Here is a 26452-nt window from a genome sequence, read left to right on the forward strand (position 1 = left end):
CTGGCCTTTCGAAGAGCGAGAAAGAGCATTCATTCACTCTAGACACAGGAGTGGTAAGTAGCCTCAGCACGGAGCACGGCGTTCCGGAAAATTCTGAGGAAATCCTACAGGAGAGGGGAGAGGTGCAGTTGTAACGATCTAGAGAGACGTTTTAAGTAGCTATTTAAAACTAGTCTCTAACTCTGACCTCATCCAAGCAGGCGGTTAGGCGGCTACGTCCTGAGGTGAGGGATCGAAGTGAAAGAAACCTGCCGCTAAACCTGGCCTCTCAGATACAGTAGGTGGCTTGGACAATCCAAGCCTCACTTTCCTCCTCGTCTGAGAGCCCTGGATCTCCTTCTGCAGCTAGGCCACTAGGCCCGGGCACATGTGGAAGAAGCCACGGAGAGGCGGGCCACCTTTTAGGCTCCGAAGGCTGGCCTAGTCTCACATCCTCTCCTACACGCCCGGCCGGCCAGGCCTCTCCTCCAGCCCGCGAGCCTCTGGGCCGATAGCGACTGACTGCAGGCCCAGAGGTTGGGGCACCGGGTCAGCACCTCCCGTCTGCAAACGGCGTCCTGGGCTCGACTTCCCGCCTCCGGAAGCTGGCGAGCCCGCAACCGAGCTCCGTTCAACAAGAGAGCCGGGACCCGCCACACTGCGCTCTGGAGCCCGGCTCCTCCAAGCCCTCAGGCCGCCTCCGCGTCCTCGACTCACCCCTCCTTTATGCCGCTTCCTTTCCTTCCCCCGCTTTCCTTGCTCAGAGTGGACCACGCTGAGGAAGGGATGGGGGAGGATTCCAGAAAGAAAGTGATGTGTTAGAAGAGATGGGGAGGGGCAGGAGGGGAGCAGAGGGAACAGGGAGCACTCTGAGGAGTCCGGCAGTGAGAGGCAAGGGTGTCAGAGCACCGGGCGGCAGGAGGAGGAGGCTGAGCAGGGCTGCGGGCGGGAGAACCAGAACGCGGGGAGAGGCGGGGGAGCATCCCATGGGGGAGGGGAGCGCCGGGGCGACAGGAAAGAGGAAGATGCTCAGAGGTTAAAACCGAAAATAAAAAACTGCCGGGTGAAATGACCGATTCTCGGTCCACCCGGCATCCTTGGCAACGCCGAGCGCAGGGAGGGGAAGGGGCTCCCAGACCAAGCAGGGACCCCCGGGTTGGGGATCGGCTCCGCCTACCTTGTCAGGCGCCGGGCCCGTAGCTCCCGCGGCGCCAGCGCCGCACAGTGTCCAGATATCGCATCGGCCGTGTGCAGCGGCTTTTATTTCGCTGGTTTCCTAAATCTAGAAGACGAGCATAGCGCCATTTCTTTCAAAACTGACATCCAGCCTTCTGAATGGCGGTACAGCAATGACATGACTTTTCTTTCTTTCTTTTCCTCGTTTTAATCCAGTTTGGAGAAATGGAAGATCCTCAGCAAGGGACGCGAGGAATAAAAGAAGGGAGACAGGACAGCGGGGAGCAGAAGCCGCGGAAGCACTGTGGTTCGCTGCTGGTAACAAGTCAGGTGACAGACATTGAGGGGGCGGGCTGCTGGAGATGCGTCTGGCGTCAGGCCCAGGAGCTGTCACCGCGTGGGGCGCCCGCGCCGAGCGGGTGGGGGGAGCGGGGGGGGGGCGCGGAGAGGCGGGAAAGAGGAGGTGGGGGAGGGGAACCTAGGGCGCTAGCCGCGGGCGCGCTTACCGCCCTCCGGGCGCCTCGGCCCGCCTTTCCTGCGTACGCCGGGCACCGAGCGGTTCAGAGATCTCGGGAGGTCTGGGGCGAGCGGGCGCGCGCAGGGAGCGCGGGTGCGCGCCTGCGGGGCGGGGATGGGAGCCTCCGAAACGCGTGGGTCTCAATTTGCAACTGGGGGACGGGCAGGACGCTGCTTACCTCTGGTGTAAAAGGAGGCGCAGTGCCCGCGCAGCTCCACAGAGCATGGACGTGGTGGGCACGTTTGTAGTAGTTGTGAGGATTCGGCGCGCGCGGCGCCCGCCTCAAGTGAGGGCTTTCGAGGTACACATCGTGTTGCCCGCGGGTCAGTGGGCAGCGCCGAGTGTGCTCGACGTTGTGGCCTCCGTGCTGACGCTAGTGAGGAGCCATCCCAGAGCGCAGCCGCGGCGTCCTGGAAGACCAGGTAGGAAAGGCCTCGCAAAGTCCTGGGAGCAGTCGGCCCTTAGATGATTTTGTTTGGTGTGATTTACTACACAGCTGTATCATCTTATGGGTGTGAAGGCTCTATTCCAATCTCTTTCCATACGGGTTACACTTACTTAGATGTGAGGTTCTCCCAATATGTTGGGTACGGAGCCCCTTCACACACCTCCTTAAACCCTGTGAAACTCTGGGGTAACCTGGAGATTCCAAACCCGCGTTAGAAGTATTCCTGGATTGCCTGGGTGGGACAGTCAGTAAATACCCCCCCACACACACACACACACACACACACACACACACACACACCACACCACACCTCACCCCCCACACACACAGACACACACACATCGTGAAATACACAAGGTGTATTTGTAAGGCACTTTATTTCGCCCTGGGGGCGAGTATTACTAACGGTCAGTTTTCTGGAGGCCGCCTTTTTTTCTCCCCAGTATTTTTGCCGAGTAAATCTCTTCTTCCAGTAGTTGCACATCGCCTGACTTCCCGAAATAATAATATTGATCGAAGGATCAGTAACTGCTAAAAGGAGATTTTGCAGAGCTGGGTTTTCGTGGTGAGCTGGAGGTTTCTTACTTGGCGGACAGATTCAAATTTCCCGGGACAATGGCCATTATGTTTAGCAGAAGGTAGTCTGAGGTATCTCAAACAATGTTTTAATCATCTCAGGCCACAATGAACACTTTTTTTAAAAATGAGGCCTACTTCTTGAAAAACAGAATGGGTAGTTTTGTCTTCACATCAGATAAATCTTGATGCAGTCAGTGTAATTTCCTATGTCCAGAATAATGGGAAATATATGCATCTATATTTACAATATTCAGAATCCTATTAGAACTTGGATAATTAGTCTAAAAACAATTTAATGAGGCTTAATTTTTGTGACCTTTCTTAGTGCATCATTTCCTCTGGAATATATGTTTTGAAAATGCAGAGGCCAGCAGAGGGGTAATTACTTTTTTATTCTAACGTCAGTAAGTTTATTGACATGTAAATGTAAAACTGTTAAAACCACCAGTGTTTAATTAGATGCCTCAATTTCTGCTGGCAAAAGTCTAAAAATGATGTATAGGGTATATTACATTTTTTCATATTGTTATGAAAGTTCAGTTGTTTAAAGAATCTGTAGCAGGAGCTTGTAATGATTTCATAGTGTGATCTTGTTGGTTTTTTTAATGGTGCTTTATTCGTACCAGCAAACATTTAGCTACTATGATATGTCTTTTTAACATCACAGTTGTTAATATTACTCTCTATATAAAGCTATTTTATTTAAATTACTAGGTTGTACCAGAAATCTATAGTAACAAAATTAAAATTTTTAATCTGTGTAAATACTATAATTATGTGTTTTCTATTTTAGGAGTATACAATACAATATTGTGACTACTTTAAGTTAGAGAAAATATTTATTTTATAGTGCACTTATTGTATGAAATGTTAAAAATATTAAAATGATAGGTCCATTGAAAGTAGCTATTTATTTCTTTTTATTTAGGAATAAGTCAATTTTCAGGAATGATGTATAAAGTTATTTAAAACTATGAAAAGCCTAATTTTCAGCAAATATTTAAAGACAGAACACATGACTTAGATATAATATGTCTTGAAAATATGTGCAATTCTCCAACTTCATATGTGAAATTATGCGTATATATATAAACATCTGGAAGTATTAATTATAAATGATAAGTAATCATATATTTCACATTAGTGTATATGTTATGTCTATGATTATATTGATTTAAGAATCTGTATAGCAGGTAATTATGTTGGGATTCATACAATTCTTATGAGAGCTACAATGCTTAAAAATAACTTGTATGAATTATTTAATATTAATGCAAGTATGTGAGGTGTTAACATATTTTCAGTTTCTGCAAATACATTCACTCTGACTTTTTATTTTTGTATGACTGAAAAATGTATATAATAAAATTCCACATTACTAGTTTGTTATATACACATGCCTGATGAATTACATTAATTGATGTGTTACTTCTACCTTGGCTTGTTAACAAAATAGTTGTATCTTTATGAAATTAATTGTTTAATACTGTTTGGAAACTCTTAGGATTTTTTCCCTCTGTAACATGGTATTTTCTCAAGGTAAGCACTATACAGTTAGCATAAACCATTATTCCCAATGTGTACATGATCTCGAGATTGTATTACGTTCTAAATGAACAATAATAACCCTTTCAGAAATCAAGGCATTTATTTACTTTTTTGAAGACTTGAATTTAAAAAATTCCACTGTCTTCCTAAAATAACAATGGTATATGTAGCCTATTGCTATCAATTCCCGCAATATTTTACATGTCTGCTAATTACATATTATTTCATCACTACTAACCATCATGGTAGAGTTACGCTAAACCATTTTCTCAACATGTGAATAACTCCTGTTGCTAAATTAATTTCATATCATCTCAAAAAAACTTTCTTAACGGAAGGCTGACTATTTGGCAGTGTTTTTACAATTTTAAACCCTTTCGTCCTTTTGGAGAAGCATAACAATCTCACTTTGCCCCCGCTTTAAACCTCCCTGTGCCTATTCGCAACGTAGTTCGCTTTTCAGTAAATGGTAAATGTGAGATAAATACGTAGCTATACCTATTTCCAAGACACCTGGGGAAGAGTAGGCCTCTGGTCTCAGCACGTACCCCCTTCTCGGGACTCCTCACAAGTTCTTTTCAGATAACTTCAGGCTGGGGCTCCGGTATCGGAGAGCTGGGCTAGAGTTGCGATGGGAGTCCCCGGGACCCCAGAGAGAGCCCGCAGTAGGGAGTGACACTCAAGCTACTCGGTGGACCCCGCCTTCCTCACCTTCCCCACCTGCCAGCTCCCATCACTCTCCTGGACCGACCTAATTCCTAGAAACCATGCATATCCTGGAGGTTTAATTGGCAGGTGGGATAGGACTCTCCAGCGAGAGTTTGGACGCTGGCCCACTTATCACCCCACTCCACAAACTCCCCACTTTTACTTATATCCTCCTCTGGGCTTCTCCCCTCACTCACACTATTTCCACAGGTAAAGTTTGATCAAAATAACAGTCATTACAGACCAGGGGTTAATATGTAGAGCAAGACTGGGGCTTCAGTAGGTGAAAAAGGGAGTGGCGGTAGGCAGAGTCTGAGTGCGTCTTACGGAGTCAGGAAGGGTGCTAGGGACACAGGAGACATCTCTGGCAGCAGACATCTCTAGGTCACCTCCCCGGCTTAAAATTGGCTAGGCCTATTTTCTGGAGGGGAGGGGGCAGAGTGGGTTAGGTTCCCTCTGAGAAACCATGGGCAAAGGGCACTTCCAAGACTGGAAGGCTGTTCCATGCCCTTCCATGCCAGGTGGCCACCAGAGTGTTGAAAGGCCTCATCCTCTGTATCTCTGTCTGGGTTGCAAGATAGTATGGAGAATAATGTTTTTCCAGTGATGTCTCCCAACTGTTTTCTTCTTATAGTGCAGCCTTCCTCCTGTTTGAAAACTTCCCTCCCCCTCAGTTAAATCATTCAAAATGAAATCAGTTATTAGAATAAAAAAACTCTAAATACTATTAACAAGACCAACTTCTGTGACAATAAGCCAACGGATGGAGAAGATCTTGGGAGTAAATGAAGGCTTTGTTCGGTAGGGGAAGGAAGGTTGTTTAAAGGCTCTGTTCCATTTTAGAAAATGCCTACCAATTTGGGACCTCCACAGATTCCCCACATCCTAATTCATGGTATTTCAGCACTCCCATCTGTACTGGAAATCGCTGAATTTACTACGTGTTAATAGCATTTGTTTTTTAAAGAAGGGAGGATTGAAGAAAATCTCTGCTTGTCAGTGAAGTTATTTATTTTATGAGCCTTAGACTGACTGTTGTAGTTGGACAAAATTACATAATCAGAAAGAAGTAATAAAAGGGAAAAAAATTAAAGCAATCAACAAAAAAATTTAAAATTCCAGTGCCTCAGAGGTCCTTAGAAAAAGAATAAGTTGATTTTTGTTTTTCATATTATAAATAACATAATGGCTTTGTTCATGAAAACATGAACATTTTATCACAAATGATTTTTTAAATTCTTCTTCAACTAGCTCTGTTTTCCCCCTTCACCTTCAAGCAAACAAACAAACAAAAAAGTCAATTTATGTAAATGGTTGCAAAGCCAATAGGAATTATTTTTTTAAGAGAAGAAAGGGTTTGTAGAGGTTCAGAACTGTATGAACAAAGATATGTAACCTCTTAAGCAAACTGAAACTAAATTCGTGCAGTGGAGTAACTAAATATGCCTTTCCTTTCTTAGTTTAAGCACAAGAATTATGAGAAGTCAGAAGGCAAAGGTTTTCAGAAGGATCATTATCAACGTTGCTGTTTAAAATACACACTCTGAGACTCATTCCCAGAAAATTCAACACTTTTGCTGTGGGTTCCAATCATTGAGATTTTAAATAAGCACTTGAGAAAAATTCTGTTATAGATGGCTTATTGGAGCACCATTTGACAAATATGTTCAACATTACTTTTAACCTTATTTTTGCTTGTTTGTTTGTTTATTTATTCATTTATAAATCCAGGTCCAGGCCTTTAGATAAGATCTGAAATTTTAGGATTAATCAATCACACTTTGGGTTTCAGGGAAGACACTGAGAGTCTAAGTAATTAGAAAAAGCTATTTTACCAAATGAAGGACAGCCTTTATTAATATGTGAGCCTTCATCTGAACTGGAAAAGATTATCTCTTAGATGCCTGATTTTTACTATCAGAACATATTTTGGGAAGAATGCTGTAATAGGATATACTTATGTGTTAAGGCTTGTAGCACTGAACAGAAAATTTCCATGTAAGACATTTATATCTTATCTTTTTGAAACACTATATACCCTTATTTCTGTTTACATAGGATGAACGGTGCTAGATAGATAGACCAATAAGTAATAAGTAGTTTAATTTCATGTTTTTATCCAAACCAAGAGTCAAGCTGGTAAACATGGCAACCTAAAGTTAGAAAGGAAAAACAAAACAGGGAAGTGTTTCACAGCTTTAAATTATATTTTAGGTCAAGGTAAAATATAGCCATAACAGAATAAAGTACTTATGGACCAAATTATGGATCTTTGTGTCTGTAAAAGTACACTTACAAAAGGGGAAATACACATAAGTAAAGTAAGCTGAAAATAATTTGCAATCTCAAGAAAAACTAAAATACTGTGCCTTCCAAATTATAATCATAATTTTTCTGCTTTTAAATGCAATTTGTTTAATGTTACATCAGTTACTTTGCTGATGTATTAGGGGGGAAAGCTTGTTTTGCTTTTTTTTTTTTTTTTTTTTGAGTGCCACCATTTTCTTGCTCTGCTTTGCTTAGGCTGCCAGGTCATCTGACTCAGCAACTGTACAATTCTTTCACCCAATTTAAAGAAACAGCAACTATCCAAACAACAGTAACTCCCCCCAATTGCAAATCTTTCCACCCTGTCAAATAGTATATTTTAACTTTAAAATAATTATTAAATGTCTATACAACATGAGACACTGAATTTTACTCCATTCAGTTTACATGCTGAGTAGTTGAAGTTTAATATATTTTATGTAATGTATGATTTCTAAAAGAAGCTTGATGAAACTTTCTTTCAAAGGCATATGGTCAAGTTTGCTTTCTCTTTTCCTTCAAAATAATTATAATAGAGCACATCAACTTACATTATCTCATTTAATTGTCACATTGTCATTATGTTTTGGGGATTTTATTTGTTATCTCATAGACTGGAGACTGAGGCTCAGATAAGTTGCTGCATGGTCTGCTAAAAGTCATTGTGCTTCTAAACCAAGTGCCCTACTTACCAATTTCAAGGACTACATTTCTTCTAGTTAACTGTTGTTTTGTAACTTGCTGAACTCCTTTGTATTTCTGTTTGACTCAGCATTAGCCCCATAAGTTCCAGTAAACATACATTGATTGAATGAATGAAAATGGAAGTCAATGTAATAACTGAAATCCTTCTAGGCTCTAAAAGCCACTGAATTACACAACAAAACAAGGAGATTAACTTCTTTCAGAAACCTATTTCTTGTCCAGAATAAAACAAGTTCAAAAATCCCTTGCTGATTAAACATAAAATACTTGTCCCCACTTTGATTTAAGAACAATCAATGGGAAACCTATGCGTGACCACAGGAATCACTTGCAGGATGAAACAAAAAGGTTACTTTCTTAGAATATATGACCTTGATTTTTAGATTCTGTTCCCTTCACTTACTAGTTGTGTGGTATTCAGACTATGTACTTAAAATTCTCAGTGCTTTCATTTTCTCATCTGTAAACCTGAGATGATACCCTGTAGTATTCATCTAATAAGAACAAGATAAAATAGGATATGTAAAGATACATTGTAAACTTTCAATTGAAATACATTTGTCAGTTATTGTTAAAGTGCCTAAATTATGCCCTTTAAAGAACATTAGTTTACTTTTACAGTAAATGCCTACTTAATTAGAATTTAATTATTCAGAGTAGCTAGAAATTCCTGAACTCCATTTTAAAGAATATACATATCATAATAAAAAATTATTTATTTATTCAAATCCCAGCCATATTCTTAGCGTGTCAGGTAAAAATTAGTGTAAATTTGCCTATTTTTTTTACCCACACATTTACAGAAGCCCTAGAGGATGGTCTTTACAGTGTTACTTTAAACTCTTCTAGTATTCATAATTATTAAATAGATATTAAAATATTCATGAACTCATTTTCTAAGAAATCAAATTAGTTTTAGAAACTGAAGGAAGGTATTAACCTGCCTTTCATTTATCAAAAAAAAAAAAATGCAATAGCCCAGAATAATAATTTCTGGAAGTAATGGACTTTTAATTCCTTCAGAACAGTTGCTGCAGTCTGAATATCTAGATCAATACTTTTAGTCTGGAATTTCTTAGAAATTCTTTCATATAAAAAGTGCACGCATGCGTGTGTGTGTTAGAAGGAAAGAGGGTCAGAAACATTAAAGTCATCCTCAAAATCTTCAAAATGTCCGCCTTAAAAGGTAACCTTCAACTATTTTTATTTACATTTACTAGGCTATCAAAAAGACAAAAATTATTAAATATTAATTATACTTCCTTACGGCAAAATTGACTTAGGTATATAAAATTGGTGCAAAGTAAACATAAAGTGTATTCTGTTGTCATTGTCTTTTAAAATAAGTGAAGTCTAGGTACACCAGAAACTAATATAATATTGTATGTTAACTATATTTTAATAAAAATCTTAAGATGAAATAAATGAAATCTAGAAGTTATAATCTTAACCATCAGAAATAAAATTATAAAACTATACCCTCAACCCAGAGACTCAAAGGAAAGCATGAGTGGAAATATTAAATCTGCAAGTTAAAGGTGCTAAAACATGACTAGGAAACATTTTTTATTTATTCAGGGTTGATATGTAGTATTAGGAAGTTAATTTCTTCCAGAAGAGTTTAATCACATATTATGTGAAGAATGTAACTTAAGGAAGAGTGGTCCCACACAAAAAACATAACACTAAGACTATAGAGCCCCGAGAAGGCAGACTACTTTCAATTTCAATACTGAAATTAGAATATTCTTAATTATTGTTATACCAAATCAACCATAAATACTCCACTCCCATCCCCAGCAGTGAAAACTGAACACAATATTACTTCTCTGTGGGTATCAATACTATCTTTGCATTCTAATAGCACATACATGCATCAGCAGCATAAGCAAAATGGAATATTATATGTGTTTATGATTAGCAATTAAGAGGGTAATGTGTGTTTGCAAAGAGAAAATCTGTCCCATTAAGGAGAGAAAAGAGGAGGTTGGGAATAGAGGTTTAGAGAAAGTAAACTTTATAATTCTTCAGTTTTGCCTATAGTTTCCCCATTGTACCTCCAACTTGAACTGCACACTAAGGAGGGGTGGTGAGTGGCAGTAAATTCAGAGGAAACATTGAGCCGTGACACACTTCATTGTCACTTCCCATGATTTAATGAAGGTTTTACTGGAAGTTCTTTTGTTATAACAATCAACTTTATTACAAAGAAGCTCTGTTTTCAGGGGGGTTAGAATTCAAAGAAGACAGTATTAATCACACCTTTTAGAAGGGAGTTTGCTTGTCCTAACCACAGATACCTGCCAGAATGTGCGATAATGAACAAAAAAAATACTCAAGAGGAAATTGACTTTGATGGCCTAAATGAATAACATGATAGTAAATGTCATATCTATTCTTAAAAAAAAAAGTAAGTTCTCTGTATAGCAAGCCTACTGTGTGCCTAGATTTTTACATATCTGACATCCTTTGTTCCTTATGTACCCTAATGAGGTAAGTTTTATTTTCCCCATTTTGACAGGTGAGGAAATGGAGACTCAGAAAGTTTCCATAATTTATTCAAGCCTTCACAGCTGGTATGTGAGGGATCAGGTCTGAGTATAAAGACAGGGATTGTCCCATTGCCCATACTGCATTTGTGTCTCCTCTAGGATTATTATTACAGATATGGTTAACATTCTCACAAACCATGTCTGTTCAAGTCAGAGTAAGCAGCTGTAACCATAGAAAGAATATGGAGAGAGAACTGAGTTCAAGATTTGCAGCAAACATTTATTAACTGAATAAATATGGCAGTGTACCTCCCCTCATTTTCTTATCCATAAATCAAGGGGGTAGCTTGTTGGGAAGCAATTTTTGCAATGTTTGTCAAGAGCCTTATACTCTTTGAAAAACTGCAAAACTGTTTATTATATTAATTAGAAACACCATAAATATTTGACAACAAGGATATCATTAAATAAACTATAACATTTTTTCAATGGAATGTGTTTAGCTGTTAAAAAGCAGTGTCTATGAAGTGATTTTGAAGAATTTGGGAAAATTCTTTAATGATAAATAAGAGGAAAAACTCATTTCGTAATTGTATTATATTCACAAGAACTGAGCAAGAAAAAAAAGAGGAAATATTTCAAATTGTTAACAGTTGTTTCTGTGTAGTGTATTTTGTCCTTATGCAGTTCATTTCTTTTTTAAAAAAATTTTTAACATATGTGAACTATATTCAGGAAAAAATCATTCAAAAATCATGGGACCTGGTTAAGTGACTTTGAGGGGACTTCAAGATCCAAATTTCTATCATTCTTTGCATTATTACCCCCAGAATAATCACTCAGAAGCACAGTCCTTCCCAAAAGTGAAGATCTTGTCACTTTGGTCCAGGATTTGCAACCTGTTTGAAGGCACAGTTTTCAAAGAAAGTAAGGATTGCTGAGTTGCCACCATGTACTATACAAATCAATCCACTGAGAAAATAATAGGACTCTCAGACAGAACTGGGAACCTCAAAGTTTAAATTCCTCCTCCTTGTGTATTGTTACTTAAGTACTCTGGGCTTCTTTTTTTTATGATTTATGAAGGAAGGATAATATTCTCTATCCTACAGTTGTGGGATTAGGAATGCTATCTATAAATCTATTTAATGCTTCTCATATAGTTGGGTGTCAGTAAATGGTATCCATTATGATTTTCTTGGCAACTTTGAGCAAATTTCCTATTGTCTCTATTTCTGTCGGTCTCTCCTCTAATTATATGCCTTATTACTTATTTTGTTTCTCATATGAGGCTAATTCTCAATATCTGTCCATGTAAACAAATTATATATACACAAATACATAGTATAGATTATATAGCTATATATAGATATATGTACACATATATAGATATATAGCTATACACACATACTGTGCTAATCTTTTAGTTTTTTCAGCTGGCCAAATTGCTACAAATAAATACAAGTAATTCACCATAAGAAACTTCTCAATATACAAAAGCAGACATTTACAAAACCGTTGATTAGGAAGTGATTGTTTCTATGGGCTGCACAGATTCCTCATTCCACAAGAGCCCACTCTAGAGATACTTTTAATAAACTCCTTACATAGAATTAAAATTACATCTGTTTTGCATACAACTTAGAAAAGACATCTGCTATATAACATGTAATGCACTTCTAAGATATCCTCAAAATGATCTTGGGGAGATGATGATAGATACTGCAGATTCTATACCCAGTTAATGCTTTGGAAACTAAGATTGAAAAATTGGTACTTACCAATAATTGTGATACAGGTGTATAATAAGTCATTTTGAATTTTGTGCTCCTTGCCAAAATCCTGTTTGAGCAGGAAGAGAAATTTTGCGGTAACTCTGAGGGCACGAAGATGTCAGAGATTCCCTAAAAGAGTGCCTTACTCATAGCAGGCACTCAATAGTTGTGCTATATTTAATTTAAATAGAGACTAGTAAAAGGGAGATGGAAGGTTCCTCCATCTTGAATTTTCCATAGATCTCATGGTGGGACCGATTCCCTGTGCTTACAAACCTGTTCAGAGGTCTGCTCTGTTTTCTCAGAGGTCTCCCTTTCATGCTAAAGCTACCTTTTCTTCTTGTGGAAAAATAAATAATTAAAGGAAGACCTGGCATTCTTTGCCATTTTTCACCGAAGAAAGTCCTTTTTCCCCATTAAAAATACCCACAGTGGGAAAAAAAAATACCCAGATGGGACACTGAGCCCTCAGAATTCTTACACAGGGGTGCTTTTCTTGGCTGAACAAAGAATCTCCTGAGGCACAATTGTTGTTATGCCGACTTCGTAGATGGGGACAGTGAAGCCAAAATAAAGTATCACTTGCTCAAGGTAATAAAGTAGGTGGGGGATCTTGGCTGGGGTCCTCTTTTCCTTACTTTATTAACTCTTTCTAAATTAAAAGGGATGGTTGAAATTACCTTTCCATTGCCTTAGTCTTTGAATAATACTCTACTGTACCCAGCATTCTATCCCAGACCCATCTATTCAGGCTTAGCCCAGCCATTACAGGGTGCATACCTCGTTCTGAGACGCTGTTTCCTAAGGAGCTCTTCTTAATTGTGAGATCCTTTCTAGACCCTGAAAGACAATGTCTTTTTCCTGGTAACACAGGCCTGAGATGTCAGTTGTCAGAATGCATCTTCCTTCTCCTATACTGTTAACGTAGGCTCCTCTCAAGGGCGCATCCCAATTCAAGACCACTTTCCTTCTCCAGAGAAACAAATATGTTGATGGTTGTTACCAGTACACCCGCTTGACTAAAGACCCACAACTTAAAGCCAAGTGCCTGACATATAGTAAGTACTCAGTTACTGTTTATCACATAAAGTTGTGAATGATTTCATAAAAGCAACTTTTATTTGTCTAATAAATTAATGTTTATTTAATTAATTGGAATGGCTAATGTATACATATAGTACAAAATTCAAACAATACAAGTTGCAGATGTGAAAAGAAAGTCTCAGGCCCTCCCAATTTCTCATTTCCTCTCTCCACATTTATGGACTTTTGTGTATCTTTCCAGAGTATTCTATGTATATTTTATTTTTAACTATATTTTTTAACAATTATTGAATAACAATACTAATATTGAATATGGGGAAGAGATGCATGCTTTTAAAATGGCATTTGTGTGTGCCTCACTTGATATAATAACTTCATGCGGTATAAAGGATAGAGCAAGCTAGAGAACCCATTTTAAAAATATGGACATTGAAGCTAAAAATAGTCTCAAAAGATTTTACAGTCAAAAAACTGTTCATTAGATACATCAGGACTGTGTCAGTTGGTCCCAATCCAGAGCTATTTCTCCAACACCTTTTCCCAATAAAATAATGTTGCTTATAATATGTTTGCATACCATTCATATCATTCCTTGACAATTCTTCAATGCTTTGTCAGAACTAGAATCTAGTTTCAGAATGCTGTCTTCTCAAATATCTTTCTGGTGATGTTTTGAATTAATATTCACATCTAGAATTGCTATTCTTTGATTTGTAGGGTTTCTGGAATAGCATCACTGTAAGATTTTCTTTAGTTTAATAACATATTCAGGTGTCCCTATTGTGTCATGATCTCCACTCTTAGCTGGGTTCTCCAGACTGATGGAAAATCTTCCTTGAGTCTTTCTCAGCCCATCCTTCTTTTGTCATAACAAATATACGAAACCTTCACCACTCTCACTTCCTAACCCACCATCTTATCCCCACTGCAAACAAGTCAGCCTCTTTGTTCATGGAAGAAAGTGCTTCAACGTCCTCCCTGCCCTGACCTTTACTCCTTTTTCAAACCTGGTGTTATCTCCTGAGTCCAAATCTATGACCACTCCCTATGTCGTGTATTCTATTTCATCCTGACTTTTTAGGGACCTTGAGTCCTCAGAAACAGCCTATCTTACCTGTGACCTGAATTCCTTTTTTCTCTTTTAGCTGTCCTCTTCAGCAGGCATTTTCCCTTCAGGGTATTTTGTGTGCTCAGGGCTCTTCCACCTTCCCTATGCCTCCCTTCACTATACTTCACCTTGAACTATCGCAGCAAAGCTGTGCAAGAGTAGTCTACACACTGTGTCCCCACTTCCTTGCCATCTCATTCACTCCTGGTTTTTCTTCTGCCAATGTGAGCAGTCCTTTGAGGCTCCTTTGCAGGCTGTTCTTCCAGAAGTTTATTTTTACAGCTTCTCAGCATACATCCCAGTGAATTATTTCAGGCATTCCCAAACTTCTTTGCCTTTGCACATGCTCTCACCTCTGCCTCAAATATCTTTCTCCTTCTTTTATATCTTTATACTCCTACACCTTTCTTGGATGTCAGCTTTCAGCTTTCAGCATCCATGGAGCCTTTGCCTAAGCCACCAGAATGACTCTCGTTCCCTTTTCCTTTTCTTGTATCATGCTCTCTACTTCCCTTTTCTCTTCTGTGGACATTACCTGTAATGCCTCATTTAATCCCTACAACAACTGTTTGAGGCAAATACTATTTTCCCAGTTATACAAATGAGAAAACTGAGGCCCAGGTACATTCAATAACTTTGTTCAAAGTCATAGATCAATTAAGTCAAAAGTCTAGGTTTGAACTCAGGCAGTCCAATTCTAGAGCCCAAATGTTTAACACCTCCCCCACTGTACACTCCCAACATGCTCTACCCTGAGCTTGTTGAATGAATGAATAAGTGGTAATCTTTTTTCTCAAAAGGCTGATCAGAATTGAGACAGGTTTAAATTTCATAGTATAGATTTTCAAAACTGCCAATGCAGCGCATACCTAAATAAGACCATGATCTCAGAGAAGAAGAAAAGTTTGGGGATGATAACAACAACCAACAAAGTTTAGAGTTTAAAAAGGTCTTTGAAAAATTTTTTTTTAAAAAGCTCTTTGATATACATCATTTTATCAACCCACAAAATATATTATAATTGCACTTTACACATGCCTGTAAATAATATATCCAAGGGATGTTTTAGGTGGTTCCATCACCCATATCCTTGAACAACAGTCCAACATATTGCACAAGAGTTTAAAGAGTTTTTTATGTAGGAATCCATAGTTGAGTTGAATATTGGTCTAAAAGTTAGACATATTACAAGAGAAATCTATTCCTCCCTCCCATCACCATAACCACTATTTCCCCTCCACCATCAGACGTTTAGCTAGTTAAAAAATTTTTCTGTTGTCTACCACAGTTTGAATTTTCCACACGATTGTTGCACAAATAATTGAGAGGTGCCTGGAGGAAAATATAGATAGATAGCCCTACTAATGCATTGTGGATTTTTATAACAAATTTGACATTCCCATAAGTGTCACCATTAATTGGCATCATTTAAGAGAAATTTCTGAATTCCCTGAAAGTTATATTGAGAAATACAAGTGCACATGAATACAATTTTTAAAAATTGTTGCATATTTCATTTTTGGAGGAGAAGGTCTACAGCTTTCAGCTGATTCTCAAAGAGGCCTATTCTCCCTGCCCCAAAACTAAAAGTCATTATTTTAGTGATGGAAACTAATTTTAATATTGGTCTAAAAGTTAGACATATTACAAGAGACATCTATTCCTTCCTCCCATCACCACAACCACTATTTCCCCTCCACCATCAGACATTTAGCTAGTTAAAAAATTTTTCTGTTGTCTACCACAGTTTGAATTTTCCACACCGTTGTTGCACAAATAATTGAGAGGTGCCTGGAGGAAAATATAGATAGATAGCCCTACTAATGCATTGTGGATTTTTATAACAAATTTGACATCCCGTAAGTGTCACCATTAATTGGCATCATTTTATTTACTATTTTTAATGTGATATAAAAGATTTATTTTATAAATAAATGTCAATATTAGAAAACACCAGAAATTATGTTTTTGTAACTACTTAAACTTGCAATAAAAAGCTTTAGATGTCAACCTAAACACTTATGAAACAATATCTAGTTTTTCAAAATTCTTTTAGAACATACAAGAAAAAGAAAAAAAAAGTCTAGTTGTCGGCTCTGATGTATTTAAAAATCCCCTGGGAAACTTGTAAAAGCTGCAGATTCTTACACTGTAGCTCTCGAGAATGTGCAGGTTTAAAGATTCTGGTGATTCTGTGTAGTTGTGGTCTGGGCTGTGAGAAATACCTCTTCACGTTTTCTCAGATCCCACTGCATCAGCAGGAAGCTGCTTACTTGAATCATTTTTTCTGAGCCATCTGTAGAGCTGCATTCTGTCCTGCCTTTACTTTTCAAATAGTTCCTCCATTTATAAAGAAAGTTATCCAAAACATCATTCCTCATCAACTGTCCCAGGCCACAACCACCAATTGGTATCATTTTTAAAACTTCATGCTTTGCCTGAGCTAACCGTTCAGGTATTCTGGGTCTTCAAGAGAAGTTAAATAGAGATTGAAACATAACTTTTAAACAGAGCTGGTTTAGCTAGTAGGCAGATTAATCACCGGCTTAAGGCATCAGCAAAGCCTGAGCAATCCAATTTTTTTTAAAAAAAAGTACTTATTTTTAAAAGCATAAAACTAATAACCACAGGAAAAATGGAAACTTTGTTAGATTTTCTTTTACTTGTTACACACCTAGTTCTGTTTAACTTTTCATTAACTATGAGGGTGGTGGTGGAAGGTGTCCACTATCTCTTCAGTGATTAAGGTCTTCGTGGCCTCCCCTTTGAATAGCACATTGATAATTCTATCCAAAGCATTTTCTTCTCTGTGCCTCACAAGATTGCAAGGGAATCCTCAAAATGGATCATTTAAGAGCTGGCAGGTATTAGCTTAGGATGCGTGGCACTGTTCTGAATGCTTATGCCAGGTGTGATCAAAACATGTGGTGAATGTTTAAATAAAAATGATTACAGTAAAAGACACATTGCCATTAATCCCCTGCAAAAGACTCCCCCTCACTTCGAACACTTATCCCATCGTTCATACCACTTTGTGAAGCAGTTCTGGAAGTCCTCTTTCCTGAGTGTCTTCATCCTCCATCATGACAGCGCACCGTGTCACCCATCGCTTCTGGTATGGCAGTTTCTGTCAAATTAAAACATTATGGTGTGTCCTTATCCACCGTATTCACCGGATCTGGCACCCTGCGACTTCTGGCTCTTCCCCAAAGTCAAAATGACCATGAAAGGTAAACATTTTGAATTGATTCAGGACATGGAGGCAGCCACAACTACGCAACTAAAGATACTCACGGAAGAGGACTTCCAGAATGGCTTCAGAAAGTGGCAAGTATGATGGGATAAGTGCGTTTGAAGCAAGGGAGAGTAATGGGGGATTAATGGCAATGTATACTTTACTGCAATAATTTTTTTTTATTTAAACATACATTGTATTTTTTTTAAATCACACCTCGTATGTACATCAATTCATTTAACATACACAACAGCCCTATGAAGTAGGGAGCACTCTTAGCTCTCCATTTTATAGCCAAGAAAATTGTGAGGTTTTTCCAATAGGAAGGAGAGGTGTGGGGGGTCGGGAGAGGAGCCGGCGGACTCTGCAGCTACAGCACTGAACACTTTTTCTGGTCTAGGAAGAATTATTTAGAACGGTGTCTATCAGTACAATGACTCCCTCGCCACTTTCCTGTCTGCTTATAGGCAGAAATGCCCACCATCCCTGTTAAATAGACCTTATCTTCTGGGACCAGCCCTTTTACTAGGCAGCAGTACCAGGCATTGAACAGTCTGGGAAACCTTCTCCTTTGTCCTCCGCTTTACACGTGTGTAGGTGGGGAGGAAGGGGGGGGGGAGGGAGGGCGCGGGCAATCTCCAAAACGAACGTTCGAGCGGGGATTTCTGGCGTGGCAGACCCAGCGCGCAAAGCCCAAGTATAGAGCGGTGGAGAGGGATGTACTCTAAAAGAAGGGTAAGCTCGTAGTTGTACGAGTGGTACAGAGCCTTGACAGGGCTCTTGCCAAGAGAAAGCGCCCCTTTCTTCTGATAAAAGAGGAAGCAGTACTTGGCCTGGTTCGAACTTGGCAGTTAGGAATCCTGTGCAGCACGGTATTGCTAGCGGTGTCATCCATCGGAAGAAGGAAATGGGAGAGAAATTTCCCTTGAGTCGAGTGGACTAGCCCTGAGACCCGCGCGCGCCTCTTTTGCCGTGCCGGAAGTGCAGGGGGGGGGGGTTGCAGGGGGTTGGGGTGAGGATAGGTGCCAGGCAGCCACAGCACCGTCTGGGCACAGCACCGTCGGGCTCTGCCGGTTGGTACACGGGCTGCTTCCGGTTGGCACACGGGCGGGCGAGCTGTTCACACGTGACAGCGGACGCCCCAAGTGGGGCGACTTCAGGGGTGTTGCATTCGCAGCTTGTTCAGAGTGAAAAGCGCCTCCTCGGAGGACACAGTCGCTTTGCGGTGGGGAGAAAGCCTCGGCAGGAAGAGTCCGCCAGCGCCGAGGGGGGGAAAGAGGAGGGGCGGGCTGGCGGCCAGAGGCTGGGCCGCGCGGCGGAGGGTGGAAGAAAGCGCGCAAGGGTGTTAGTGTTACCCAGCAGCATGGAGCCCTCGTCCGACTTGCTGGCGACCGCCGCCGCCCGGGGCCGCGCGAATGAGGTGCTGGCGCTGCTCCAGGCGGGGGTACCACCCAATGCACCCAACATTCACGGTCGGACCCCCATTCAGGTGGGCGAGCAGGTTTGCCGCGGTAGGAGGGGTGGCGGGCGGCTTTGGGGAACCAGATTTACAAAGGGATCGGAAGGAATCAGGTGAGCGTTTCGATTCTCCGTAAAGGGGTGACATTCTGGGGAGTTTTTAGATAGACTTTGGCGCCGGAGATTTCTCTTGGCAAAGCCCTGGGGGCTCACGAGGCCAAGGGAGGAATGAGGAAGCACAAAGGGTGCCCATCCCTAGCACGGTGTGAAGATCTAGAAGAGACAACCTATTTGTGTTCCTAGAGACCGAGGTATATTCTTTATCAGATACAAAATTTACAAACGTGTGGTGTAAAACGCAAGCTTTTAAAGATTTGCTGGGCTCACTTAGGGCTGAATTCAAAGGCCTCGAATAGAACTGATGATCCTCTTACACCCGAGGAGGGAATTTCAGTGGAAATCTACAGCTGTGTATGTTGGAATAAATATCAATTAAAATTATTCAGGAGCAACTACCTAATGTGTTTGTTTTTTTATTTTAACTGAATAAGGAAAATATATGCTTGTTTTGTAATATATGCTTGTAAGAATTTAGGAAATGCAGACATATATGAAGAAAAACATTAGTGTAACCTCGCCTGAAATAACATCATTTTATTTATCATTTTAGGGATATCTCCTATTATTATTGTTATTGTTAACTTACTTGATTAACGTATTTGGAATGGAGTTTTCAGTTCCTCATTAAGAAATGTTATTTCTTCTCTCCCCACTCCAGTATTTGTGTGGGGGGAGGGGGAGGAAAGGGGGTAGGAGCGGTTCAGGTTTTTGCTCTTTGCCGTCACTAACTTTCTAAATCTCAGGCTAAAAACAATTTATTCCTGGCAGTCATCATCCTAGTTTTATTCCCAGTGTTGACAATGATTTTGATTTTGAAAAATAAAATTTATATGAAGTAAATTCATATTTCAAAAACTCCAGCATAACAAGACAAAGGAAAGTAGCTCTACTTGGAACTTCACAAACTTCCAAAGTAAATTTTCCTTTCCTGAAACTGTTACATAGGAAATTTTTCATACACTTTAAAATACAGATATAAAAATGAAATGAAAATGCCTTATAACTTGAGATTATTTGGGATTTAAAGTGTGGAGAGAATTTGAGACTGGAGAGATTGAGTGGTTGTAGATGAAAAGCATGACCCCTTTAAAAATAATGCATGCATGATCCAGTAATTTGATGTCTCTAAAAATATCACCACCATCCTGAAAACTGGGAGTTTGGCGATGGAGTTCTGGAATATGTTAGAAGAGACCTTGTTTGTTTAAATACAAAAAGAAAAAAAGATGTTGGATAACTAGTTTTAACTTCTTTTAATAGGGGGGAAAAGAACATAGAAGAAAAAAAGGCAAGATTTTGGTGTAGAACCCTAATCAACTTTGTGTTTAATATAGCAATATTTATAGAACAATTCAAATTACTAAATTAAATTTAATGTATTATCAAATGGATTTAAGCACCCTACAAATATTCGTTTAACTGGTTTATTTATTTATTTTTTGCTTCTGCTATTATGATTTAGATATTTAAATGTTAGGTTACTGTCCAGCCTTTAATACTAATATATAATAAAAATGTTTAAAACCAGTTAAATGATTAAGGAATTCATTGGATAAATGTAGTTAGTATGAAAGCTTTCCCAGTTTTTATTTTAAAACAGCGCATTGTTCTAAGGCACTGCAATAGTTTTTCTTTCTTTTTGGAGCTGTAATTTGGTTCACTTATATTTTCTCTGTCTTTTTGAAAATTAGATCATTTTCACTTTCTCCAGGACAGTATAACTTATTATGGTTCCTCGGTTTGGACGAATTAATTCATGTTTAATACAGAATTTCACTAAAATAAGTAATTCTTTTTTATACAGTCACCATTTTCCAGCTAATATAACCAAATAACGCTTACCCTAAAAAAATAATTGTCTACCACCCACACTCAAATTGTAAAGTCTCTCTGATTGCAGACACTTTGATAATGGCTTTGTTTCAAAGATGATTAGGACCCAAATGAGGTCAGGGCCTCCTGTTTAGTGAACTCTCAGAATAAAAATTGGAGAAATGCCTTAGCTTCCTGTTTCTGCCATAACAAATTACCGCAGATTTAGTGACTTAAACCAACATAAATGTATTTTGTGAAGACAGTTCTGGAGGTCCGAAGTCTAAAATGGATTCACAGGGCTGCACTTCTTTTGGAAGTTCTAAAAGATCATCCATTTACTTGCCTTTTCCAGCTTCTAGTGACCATCAACTTTCCTTGGTTCATGACCCTGAATCTTCTCTCTGATCTCTGCTTTCATTCTTATACCATCGTCTCTTAACTATGCATCTCTTATAAGGTAACTTGTCATTACAATGGGCCCACCCTGACATTTTAAGTTAATCTACCTCAAATCCTTAATTTAATCATATCTGTAAAGTCCCTTTTGCCATGTAAGGTAATATATGCACAGCTTTCCGGTGTTAGGAAGTGGACATCTTTGGGGGACATTATTTAGCTTGCCACAGGAAAAAAAAATTAGGGCTGGTTAGACAAACTTCATTTTATACTTAAAGAATTTGAAGTTTAATATTCTGGGGAGCTAAGGGTTGTTTAAAGTTTTTCAAGAATTAAGTGGGCTTTTGTTTTTCTCCTGCTTTTTAACAATTACCATGTTCTGGGCTTGAATATACAGCACTGATCCATACAAAATCTCTGGGCCTTACATAATTTCATATCAAAACGAGGGGGAATATACAGTAGCTTAGGCTGCAGTAAAAGCAAGTTTGTCCCTCACTCTTTATCTTTTGCCGTTGTCTGTGCCTCTGGCAGTGTTCTATGTGTGGCTGAAACTCTGCAAAAGGTTGGAGAATATAATGGGAATTCAATGTGTACAGAAAAGTAGAATGGGTAGGAAAACGGGCTAAGAGAGTAACTGAAAGCAAATAAAGAGTAACTAGACATCTATGAGTTTGTACGGGTGTCTGCACCGGGGAGCGACTTTATAGTTTCTTTAAATTACTTAATCCTGTCCCTGCTGCCTGCCCTCGCCCTGACCGCTCTGCTCTCTCCCGCAGGTCATGATGATGGGCAGCGCCCGCGTGGCGGAGCTGCTGCTGCTCCACGGCGCGGACCCCAACTGCGCAGACCCCATTACCCTCACCCGGCCGGTGCACGACGCCGCCCGGGAAGGCTTCCTGGACACGCTGGTTGTGCTGCACCAAGCGGGGGCGCGGCTGGATGTGCGCGATGCCAGGGGTCGCCTGCCCGTGGACCTGGCTGAGGAGCGGGGCCACCGCCATGTTGCCCGGTACCTGCGTGAGGCCGCAGGGGGTACCGAAGGCGGTGGCCACGACCATACAGGTAAATCAGGTGAGGTGGCCAATGTCAGAATTTGAACTCAGAGAGCTTCCTCAGCCCAGGGCACTCCTTTTGCAGAAGAGAAAGGTGACCCCAGGAAAGCAGAATCTTGTGTCTAGCCTCAGCTTATACACTGCCCGCCAATGGGACAACCCCGTATCCCGATCGGTTGCCTCTGCAGGGCTGCGGACAGGAAATAGCCTGAGATGGACTTCAACATGTCAAAGCCTACCCCATCAACGCTCCTCCCCACCCCTTAAACACTCGCCCTCCCCACAGCTCCAGACCTAGACTGGAGCATTGAAGACTTAAGGCTAGAGGTCTAGTGGCCCCTCTTCCTCCAAACTAGCTGGCCAGCCGCATCCATTCAACGGCCCTTAGTTTCCCTATTAGCTTACCTAGATTGTTGGACCAACCCCTGCGATTTCCAAAACCAGTTGCGCAGGGCATCACCTGGCAGAGATCTGTCATTCCTAGCGCTATTGCAAAATTCTACTAAATCCGTCGCTATGTGCGGTGGGGTTTTCCAGAGCTCTCCCAAGGGGGTACTGAGGGAATCTGGGATGGAGACTTCATCTACCCTCGCAGTCTGCACCCTGGAATATACTGCACGCTCTGGGAAACAGAGACCCTTTCTTAAGCTTTTCGCTCTCTTAAGCTTTCGGTTTCTGCGGAGAGATCGCTTTAGGAGGGAGATGGATACGTGGTTCTTCTTGCCTAGGACCACAAAGCCTTCTTTTCCCTCGGCTCCATTTCCCCACCTCCACTTCTTTCTGGCTAAAGCACAAACCTTACTCTGACTTTTTCTGGAGGAACCATTTTATAAAAAATATATAAATAAAGCAATAAACGAGATGAACGCGAATATTTAAGGTAAACCATGACTTTGCAGATAATGAAATCTATCCTATTTGGGCTCAGAGCTGGGGCACTAGGTTCCCTGGGCCTTAGTGGAGCCTGGGAGGACAGGGTGGAGAGGTTCGCTCTGAGCCCTCCGCTGGGAGTGCAATGAGCGCGGTGCCTCGATGTGAGGGGGAGGACAATCTCCTTTAGCCTGCCCACCTTCTTGCTCCTCCAATTGAAGCTTGCGTCCGGGACATGGCGTAGGACGAGGGACCAATCACCGGGCTGTGAACAGAATTAGATGATTGAATTGGGCCCCAGGCAAATGAATAAACTGAGTAACCCTTCATAACCAAACCTAAGATGTGTAACCCAAGCACCCAAGACCTTCCTTCTTTCTTGCCTCCCTCCCTCCCTCTCTCCCTGCCTCCCTCCTCCCTTTAACTAAGATCCTACTACGTGATCAGCTCCTTTCTAGGTGGGACACAAAACAGGAGTCCTGTCCTCACAGAGCTTACATTCTGGAAAATAGACTTTAAACATTATAACAATGTATTTTCAGGGAATGAATTTGTAAAAATCAATGTGATGTGTAAAAGTGAAGTGTGAATAGGAGGGGAGGCGATCTTAGAGTGGTCCGAGAACCTGGCTGATAAGAAGAGATTAGCCACTAGAGGCAGAGAAACTCTCAAGTGCAAAGACTGCTGCGGAAATGAACGTGGCAGGTCAGGAGGATCAAAAGGCGGGCTGGAGCGTGTACACAGCGAGATCAGAGAGGAGGGCAGAGGCCAGATAATTGTAGGGCCATATAGGTCAAAGAAAGGGTATTTGAACCATTAGGAAGCCAGCAGCTGGTTTGAGAGAGGAGGCCTGGGGAGGAAGACAATGGTACTGGAGGACAATGGTACTCAGCCCCGACTGCTCAGCCGCGCCTAATCAGGTGTCTACTGATTGTGCGAGTTCGCTGAGTCGCTCGCCAGCCTCAGGGGCAAGAGATGCTTTGGGACTTGCGAAGGGCGAGGCGACATCTGCATGTCCCCGCGCCTGGCGTTATATGTGGCAAGCACGCTGCACCGTTTACATACCGCTCTTCCTCTCGCGGGCCTCGCTCTCCCTACGCCCAGCTTCCCCCCCCCCCACCACCGCCAGGAGCGCAGGAGCCGCCTGCTAGCCGGGAGCCGCCTGCGAAGCAGTGGATGCTCTGTGAGATCAGGGAAGCTCGGGAGTGCGGAGGCTGCTGGCAGGATCCCCACCGGATGGACAGACAGACCTTGGGCTGAGGGTTGGTGGGTATTGAGAGGAGGATGCGTGTAGGCGAAGACATGAGAGAACCTTGTACATAAGTGTCTGAAAACCTGGAGGACTGCAAAAAAGGAGACAGGAACGAGTCTCACATCTTTGATTTCTGATTTCTAATGTCTTTTTGCTTTCTTCCATTTGCAGAAGACCCCTCCATGCATTAGAAGATCATGGAGAACCGGAGAAGAAACAGAGATCTTCTTTTCCTTTACCATTTTCATTTATAAGCATTAAAGAAAAAAAAAAAACAACACTGTTCCTGCCTTTTCATTGGGTTGGAGTTTTCAGGAGTGAACACTCAGGCTCTGAGAGCACGTGTATGCAGGCACTTCCTCTGTGAGCCTCGCGCACCTGCCGGCACTGTTGTTTTTTACAGACACTTTGTGAACTAGGAAAACGAAGCTTAAATGGGGCAGATGGCGTTTCTTGTCAAATAACCAGTAAATGTCAGAGCCAGGGCTCAGTTGTTTTTGTTTGTTTTTAAATAATGCTTTTTCCTTCGCTCATTTGGTCAACATTTATTGAGCACCTATTATGCCATGGTGCCAGGGGTACAGTGAGGTAAGACAGACATCAACTATTAAACACACAAACACATGACTAGAAATTTTCCGTACTTTCATAGAATCGAAGACCAGGTTGTTCCCGAGACTCGCTGTTGTTTCGCGTACCTCTTATAAAGGGAGCTGCTGCATGAGTACACACCGTGGGCTGTAAGACACATCCGGATCTCAGATGATAAAAAGTCAAAAGGTGGGTTTTAGGATTGATGAAATGGGGTAAAAGGTGATGAATGGAAACCTTTCATCAATCCGAAGGGAAACCTCCGATTGACAGACTCTCGCCCGTTTGACCTTCTGTTACTTATCCAGCTCCAGGATCCGAGTCCTGGAAAGTTTAGGTATTTTACCCAAGCCGTCACAGCTAGTAGGTGGCCCATGACAGCGGAGCTTCGTTCTGCAGCCCCCTTGGGGCCTGCATGAACTGATCCCCCTTACCAGGCCCAAAGCTCTGGGACCCGCCGGCAATGGCTCCAGCGGGCTTCGAAGTAGCTGCGGACCCCCACCCAAACTAAAAGCAGCTGGGCCCTTCTCTGCCAGAGCAGGGATGCTGCGGGGACTGGCTCCAACTTCAACTGGGCGGTAAAGGCCAGGCTGCCTCCTCCCATGCCAGGGCACCACACTTCCGTTTACTTAGACATTTTTTATTGAGGTGCAATTCATGTAACATAAAATGAATTATTTTAAAGTGTAATTCAGTGGCATTTAGTACACTCACAATATTGTGCAAACATCACCATTTATCTAGTTGCAAAACACTTTCATCACTTTCAAAGGGGACCCCATACTCATTAAATCTTCCCTAACCCCAGCCTCTGGCAACCACTAATCTCCTTTTGTCTCTATGGATTTTCCTATTCCGGATGCATTGTATGATTCCACATATGAAATGTTCAGAATTTCATATAATTCTGCTTATAATTCCACTTATATGAAGTCTCCAGAATATATGTGTCTTTATGTCAGTTTCAAAGTTTTGCTTACTGTAGCTTTATAATATATTTTGAAAACGAGAGGTGTGAGTACTCCAACTTTTTTCTTTTACAAAATTATTTTGATCGGTTTCAACTTTGTATCTGGGGTTGCAATTCCATATAAATTTTAGAACCAACTTGTCTCATTTCTGAAAAAAAAAAAGCCATTGAGCTTTTCATAGGGATTACACTGATATGTAGATCACTTTGGGTACTATTGCCATCTTGATAATATTATTAAGTCTTCCAAACCATGAACATGAACATAGGATGTCGTTCCATTCATTTAGGTCTTCTTTAATTC

The 26452-nt window shown here is 41.0% G+C and overlaps 1 protein-coding gene and 1 long non-coding RNA gene across 16 annotated transcripts in view; one reads left to right on the forward strand and one right to left on the reverse strand.

Annotated features, from left to right (window-relative positions):
- Positions 1–1294, reverse strand: part of LOC109436481 (uncharacterized) — a 59923-nt gene extending 58629 nt beyond the window's left edge. For 9 of the 10 annotated variants that reach the window (XR_012495691.1, XR_012495694.1, XR_012495692.1 and 6 more), the window contains exons 1-2: positions 1157–1294; positions 1–104 (exon numbers count right to left, since the gene is read on the reverse strand). This is a non-coding gene — a long non-coding RNA (uncharacterized LOC109436481). Of the gene's footprint in view, positions 105–696; positions 983–1156 lie in introns of those variants that run through there. The other variant, XR_012495697.1, reaches the window with a different exon arrangement.
- Positions 26–24866, forward strand: LOC109436478 (cyclin-dependent kinase inhibitor 2A). Of its 6 annotated transcripts, XM_074330325.1 has the most exons (4): positions 26–53; positions 1372–1473; positions 22190–22484; positions 24759–24860. In XM_074330325.1, the coding sequence occupies exons 2-4, from the start codon at positions 1381–1383 to the stop codon at positions 24776–24778; spliced, it is 408 nt and encodes a 135-aa protein (XP_074186426.1). In that variant the 5' UTR covers positions 26–53; positions 1372–1380; the 3' UTR covers positions 24779–24860. The 6 variants fall into 6 exon arrangements, with proteins under 6 accessions (XP_074186426.1, XP_074186425.1, XP_019570624.2 ...); XM_074330324.1 differs by lacking the exon at positions 26–53 and having other exon boundaries at positions 1378–1485; positions 22190–22475; positions 24759–24865; XM_019715065.2 differs by lacking the exon at positions 26–53 and having other exon boundaries at positions 1378–1485.
- The last annotated feature ends 1586 nt before the right edge of the window (positions 24867–26452 follow it).

This window comes from Rhinolophus sinicus, linkage group LG04, assembly GCF_036562045.2.
Source record: "Rhinolophus sinicus isolate RSC01 linkage group LG04, ASM3656204v1, whole genome shotgun sequence".
Taxonomy (NCBI): domain Eukaryota; kingdom Metazoa; phylum Chordata; class Mammalia; order Chiroptera; family Rhinolophidae; genus Rhinolophus; species Rhinolophus sinicus.